The 7,008-nt window shown below is 33.3% G+C and overlaps 1 protein-coding gene across 1 annotated transcript; it reads right to left on the bottom strand.

The window, feature by feature from the left end:
- Window positions 1-334: 334 nt before the first annotated feature.
- On the bottom strand, window positions 335-3,189 carry LOC149537791 (uncharacterized). Its single transcript, XM_089799177.1, has 3 exons — window positions 2,681-3,189; window positions 1,708-1,837; window positions 335-1,590 (listed from the first exon to the last, which is right to left on the bottom strand). Exons 1-3 carry the CDS (start codon window positions 2,814-2,816, stop codon window positions 750-752), a joined length of 1,107 nt encoding a protein of 368 aa, XP_089655303.1. The 5' UTR covers window positions 2,817-3,189; the 3' UTR covers window positions 335-749.
- Window positions 3,190-7,008: the final 3,819 nt, after the last annotated feature.

The following is a 7,008-nucleotide window of genomic DNA, read 5'->3' as shown; positions in this document are numbered from 1 at the left end:
AATTTATTCAATTATAAGAAAATATACAATAAGGAAGGTGCTCGCATCAAAGTTGAAACATGGTTTCAGAGATCCCTATTAGCCAACTTTTCTATTTGATTTGAATTTCGCTCTATTTAGAAAACCAGCCTCGTTGAAAATAAATAAAATTTTGATAGAATGAAAGTTGCGATACATTTTTCCTAATAAACTTCTCTTAATATAATATAAAGGTTTCTAAAACACGTAGAATCATAGTTAACTTCTTGAAAACCCTCAGCAATAAAAAAAAAAAAAAAAAAAAAACCCATGCTTTCATTTAATTTCAGTTTTCTGGGTAGAAGCACCTCCAATATTTTCTGAAAATTGTTGTCCATAAACACGAAATCACGAGTACAAAATTAAACAAATGAAACCCTCAAATGTTTGGCGTACCTGGAGTAATGCCAGGCTTATTTCACCTTCCTTGCATAACAATCAATTTGTTGGACAATGTCGTAAAATCAGACTTCTTTACCTGTATTGGACTTCATCAGTGAGAGTATTATATATCACATTCCTCTAGCTTGAGCTTAGTTGTTACATGATTGTGGAAGTGGATACTTATGCAGTATCAATATCCTTTAAGAAATAAAACCTGAGATTCAATATATCTTCTTCAGAGTAGCAAAATGTAACGATACATCTTAGCATAACGGCTAAATAATGGCTAACTTATTGTGAGAAGGAATATCAACACTGCGATCTGATGATCCATACATGAATCATATTTAACAGTCTCCTTCCCTTTGTGGTAGGGATAGTGGGCTACTATTATTGTCAGTGCAGTTAAGCAGATCACTCCAATCCATTGAGAATATATATGCCTCATCATTGAAAGTGTTTAAACAAGCAGATTGGTAGCTTCCTTGAGGAGACCCACAAGTCAGAATGGATGGAGAAAAAACAAGTGAAATATCATTTGGAAGAAAAGACGCCTCCAATACTGCTGGAGTTTGTAAGTTTGAAGGATTCTGAAATTTGGCTGTCTGATCATATTCCAAAGTAGAATTTGGTGTTTGAGAGGCATTATTATTATTTATAGTAATGCTGTTGGGTGCCTGAATCTGAGAAATACTCATCAAACTCATATTATTTGGACCGTCAGTAAGAGAAGACTCAAGTCTCTCCATGAGTTTCCTAAAAGAAGTATTGTGATCAGGCTCAAGAAACTCCTGATCAAAGGGTTGTTGCAAGTTTAGATGAAATATGGGTGGCTGTGCACTAATTGGATTTGTATCTGAAATGGTGGGTAGCTCAGCAATGGTGGTTTGTTCATATAGCTGTGGAGCTATTCCAGGACTGAAATGAGCATAAGGCCAATTAATGCTCATGTTCATATTGTGCTCTACAACTGGTTTAGGCTGTGTCCCATATATACTTGTTCTTGTGCTGCCCTCTGAAGAAGCAACGTACCTTTTTATGCCAAACATTTCAGCTTGTTTGGCTGCAAGACGCCTTCCATGTTGATCCTTTCGTTTCCCAAACAGTTTTTTCTTCAGTTTTGTGTTCCAGTAGTTCTTTATATCGTTATCAGTTCTTCCTGGCAAATGGGCTGCAATGATAGACCACCTGCACAAGGAACAAGTATTGCATCTTAGACACGTTAAATTTCACACCTGAAAGGACAATCATTGGGGTTTTTTCATCTTTCCTGATATGGGTTTTTTAAAGGCAGAATGAGCATACCTGCTTCCAATACTACCATAGAGGTTAACAATGATATGGTCCTCTTCATCAGAGAATCCTCCATGTTTTATATTGGGTCTCAAGTAATTCAACCATCTAAGTCTGCAGCTCTTTCCACATCTTTTCAAACCTGTGCAAAAAGAGCATGAATCATTCAGTACAAGAAATAGTGTTCAAAACAGCCATATTCTATTAACCATAAAATCATAGAAATCCAAGACCCAGATACCAGTCCTCTCCTGCTTGATCTTAAAATAGTTTAATGGAAACCCCAGATAGCGGCCATTATCATGTAAACCTATACTCTCTATCTATTACCGAAAGCGAAGCACAGAAAACCAAATATTGCCTTTTGGTATGATTTCTACAGAAGAATATAATTGCAGAAGGAAAAGAACATCCATCAATTCCGTTTGAATTGGAATGAAAACCTAGATCTCATACACAACGACGAAAAACCCTAATCAGGTGAATAAATCTAGGTATATGATTCCTACAATCTATGTTATTATTATGTATGGTTTCTGGTATAAATTGTGTGTATTTATTTTCTTTTTAGATTAGAGACAAATTCTATGATCTATTATTTCTATCTTGTCTCTTATTTTTTATAATAATTGTTGAAAACGTTAAAAGAAATCAAATCTACACAATCTATACTCAAAACCATGAACAAACAAATCCTTAAATTCTGTTTCTCTACATAAGAAACTTCACTCGATCATTTTTCTAAGAAGTTGGTCCAAAAAAATTTTGTTCTCAACTTCAGAGACATCAATCCATCGCTCTCTCAAGAAATGAAAACCAAACTCATTTCTTATGAAGAAATTCACAGTTTTGAATGTTACCTGCGGCTTCTCCCGAATTATTGCAACAAACAAGATGGAATCTACTAGTAATACAAACGTGGGTAGACTTAAAAATCAACCATAAGAAGCTTAGATCTGATCTTATACATGAAAGATTCACATACCAACTTTCTGAGGCAGGGCAATCCAGTTGCCTCCAGTTCCATTCTGCTGTATGTAAGCCTTGAGTTTAGAATCTTCTTCTGGAGACCATGGCCCTTTCTTCACGTTGTCTTTGTCACAGCATGGTGCTCTACCCATCTTTTCAGAGATGTTTCAGAACTAAATTATAACCGCCAGAAGATTAGTGGGTGCACAGATTCTACAAAATTAACAAGAGTATCAGACCAAAGAGACGGCAAAAAAGAAAAGGTGTTCCCTAGAGATCCCTGAAGGATAGATTAATGCAAAAAGACAGCCTGATTTCTCTCGTTAGAGGTACTACACTATCCTCCTAGGTTTTCATTGCACGGTCTTCCTTTTCCTTATTAGGTGGACGTTATCTTCCCCCTCCCTAGCAGACCTTAGACCAGGCCCAAATCCCAAACACAAATGAGATGGTCCACACAGCCTCAAATCTCCATGGTGCTGCACTCTGCGCTGAATTCTGATTAGACCTCTGATGGATATGGTCTCCTGACCTACGAGGAACCCAAGATTGATGGAATCAAAGGCCCCTAAAAACAGAGATAGAGGGACGAAGTCTACCTGCTAGAGGTGGGACCCTATAGATTAAATTTCTCCTTTACTGTCCTAAGAAATTAAAGTTTTCACATTGAAACTTAGTGTTTATCTGCTTGTCCTTGTTCTTGAATCTATGACACATTGATACTCTTTACTATTTCATTGCATCATGATTTGAAAGTGGGTTCAAAGGCTTTTTAACAAGCATATGCGCTCCATTGTGTTTAGTAAAACTTAAATTGTTATTAATGCCTAGAGTAAATGGCAAAGGATAAAAGTATTCAAGGTTGTGTTTAGTATAAAAGTATCACTGTATTCTATTTTTTATAAGATTCAATGTGACTATGTGACAATGTGTTGTTACAAGGTGTATGGAGTTTATAAGCACATTAGTTTATTACTTTGCAAAATCTGATTTCAAGTAGATTCATTTGAAATCATTTAATTTAAAATAGATAAAAGATCTATCAATGTCTATTATATTTTTTAACAAAAATTTATTGAAAAAATATTATTTGATAATGTGTTTATTACAACTTGAAATAAAAAAGAAATATGTATTATATAAAAGCAAATAAAGTTAAAATACAAAGTTATAGTCAAAATAATTGTAACATAAGTTTTAATATAACTAATTTACTATAATGGAAAAGTAATTTTCAAGTTTCATATCTTAGTGACGTGATAATTTTCAATGGCTCGTTTTTGTTTTTATAGTAGGTTATATGTCAAGTTCATTGCTTAATATTAAGTTTAAGTTTCGTATTATATAATATGACTTTCAAAAAAATGATGGCACATGTACTAATAGTCGACATGTACTAATTAGTTCATTGGTGGGGTATGGGTGATTATTTTAAAATGACACTTTCTGACCACCTCACACTCTACTAGTTCAGTAATTATAAGGGTGCACAAAGTTAGCCTTGATGACTAGTGAACCATTTCCCCTACTTATAGTTAAATTTAAGAATTTTAATGCCAAGAAATAATTCTTCTTTAATATTCAAATGTAAGGTCCTTTTGAAACTTGATATATGGTACATATCTAGCAAGTTTTAAAATATAGTGATAATGCAATCATTGTGTGAAAATATTTTTCATTCTTTATTCTAGTATGCAATTAACTATTAGATATGTATTTTGTGTATACAAAAGAATGGTTTATAAGAAAAAGAGTATGATATTTCTATCATTATTAAAAGTTGGGCTTGATACCGTCATTATGTGGAGACTATTAGATATAATTTTTGAGTATTAATAGATTACATAAAATTATTATTTGAAGTATTCAATAGTTTCTAACCAATATCTACATGTATTATGAATGAACCATTAATTTTTCACATGACTCATACAACAATTAATTTATCTAAATATAAAATAGACTTTTACCAAAACTCTACCTCTAAAAAATCATATTGATACATTATATTAAAAAATAAAATTACGTGTAGCAATCCATAACTTGACTATACCTATCAATTCAATCTTAGATAATTCTATTCATTCATAACTACCTTCCAAATATGACGACATCTTATTTAAGAAAACAAGTACAATCTCTCCATTTTACAAATCAACCTTTTAAAGAGTTAACAGATCTACCAAAAGTATTTGTATCATAAAAATATTTTCGTAATTTTAAAACAAAGTACATATGAACATCAAATTTGGAACTTTTTCCACACATATTCTAAATCCATAAGGCATACGGTATCCAAAATATTTGGAAACATGTATCTTCATCGTCTAATTTCTACATGCTGATATTGCGTATGAATATCTCAAAGTCGGTCACATCAACTATGAATTAAAGGTTGGTAGAGGAGGACGGACTAACTCCCTAATAATAGTAATTCTAAGCCGACATCTGCAACCTAATGCGCTATTTTCCTTCAACTACACGCTAACATTCTTTTCAAATAAACTACTGGATTCCCTGCAATGTTTTTTCTTCAAATGTAATCGACTCCCTCTTTTATTTTATTTCATACCTCAGCTAATATGCTTTCTTAACTTCACCACATTGCCAACTAATCGTACGTAAATATCCATCCTTAGTTGACCCCAATTTTATATTAGCTGGTATCATATCCATTACCAGTTACATTATGATTTTTGTTTCTGAATTTGGAACATCAATACATCCTACAATCACTCATCCTTTCTTAAAGTTGGTAGAATACGAATATAGTTGTTATTCATTCAGGGAAGAAAACATGACATTCTTGACCATATGATTTGGTCCTAGTGATACACTTATAATTGTCCAAGTGACGCAACACAAAGTATGATGAAGATAAAGGAAATAGTGAGAGGAAATCGTCAAAACTCTTTAGTCAAATTTCTAGAAGATATTCCACTGCTAGGGTTAGTTGTCCATCTATAAGCTAGAACGAGAAAAGGTTGTAAAAGTCTAAGAAATGAATGGATAAAGAGGCACCGACCTCATACATGACTCCAAAATGTTACATCAAATAAATTGGTATCTTTAATCTACTCAAGTGCCGTGGTATAATGTTTAGGCATTCTCTATGCAACAACAAAAATGCATTTGAAGTGACAAGTTGTTTGTATGTTAAAAATAACTTTAAAACAACATTACATTGTTTCATGATATTTAATTTAATTAATAAATACAAAAGGTTGCAATCTCGTTATTTTCAATTAAGAGTTAAAACAAAGTTTTACAGGAGACTGGAAACTCCAATAGTAATTAGAAAACTGGCATCCACTAGCAACTAGTTATCCACCATTGAAACACCAACAAAATATAGCTAGATCCACCCCCTAGACTGAAAAATCCAAAAAGGGGCAATAAGCAAGACCACTAGCTAACCAAACATTAAACTGGCTCAAGAGCCACTTCCTCCTGCATTTTTGTGATCTTTTCTACGACCATATTGACATCCTGCCTTCATCCTTCTTGTAGTAGCCATGATTCCTTTTTTAGCACTAGGAGATTGTTCCACTACATTAGGGTCATCCAAATCTAATATCATAACCTTGTTAGCATTCAAATCTACACTATCAACAATTTTGTTCATGCTCTCCACCAATGGCTCAAAGATTTTTTGGTAATTTTTAAGCATGATGTTAGTAGTTCTTTCCATATTTTCAATTATGTTCACTAGACCCTAAAACATATTGTTCTTCTTTAGGCCATACCCTATAGCTTCATTCTCAAGTCCCTAATTTAGCTTATTCACAACTTCTTCCATTTTGGCATTTAGGGATCTATAATTTATATTGAGCTTTTTAAGGAAATAAAGGCCCATTTTTCCATTTTGAAGGTATACATGGAAATTGCCTTCATAGTTTGTAGGACACAGAAAGGAAGCTTAATATCCACCCCATTTCATATCATCTTTCAACAACTTCACATTGACCTCATTCATATCCACAAGGTTAGAACTAGAAAAAATCCTTTTCCAGTTTTCCTTATTCTGACCTTTCGTTTCTTCAAGGGAGGCTTTCAAAGGCGAGTTCTCAGAAGCAATAAACACATCATTGGTAATACATTATCTTCAAAATATTTTGAAGCATAGGGCTTCTTTATCAAAATTCTCCTCATTTTCATGATTGTCAACCTTCTTGGCATTCACATCTTCCTTCTTCTACATGCTTTCTTTAACTCCCTCTAACTGGACAAAAACAAGGGAAGGGCATGGACACGATGGTCAAAATATTTTCTCAACCAACCAAACAAAGTAAATGTTCTTGTAATACCCTAAAATTGGTCTCCAAAACTGATTCTCTCTTAAAT

Source organism: Cupressus sempervirens, chromosome 9 (assembly GCF_028749045.1).
Source record: "Cupressus sempervirens isolate cs-2001-9-10 chromosome 9, ASM2874904v1, whole genome shotgun sequence".
Classification (NCBI taxonomy): Eukaryota; Viridiplantae; Streptophyta; class Pinopsida; order Cupressales; family Cupressaceae; genus Cupressus; species Cupressus sempervirens.
This window is presented reverse-complemented; position numbering and strand designations above follow the sequence as displayed.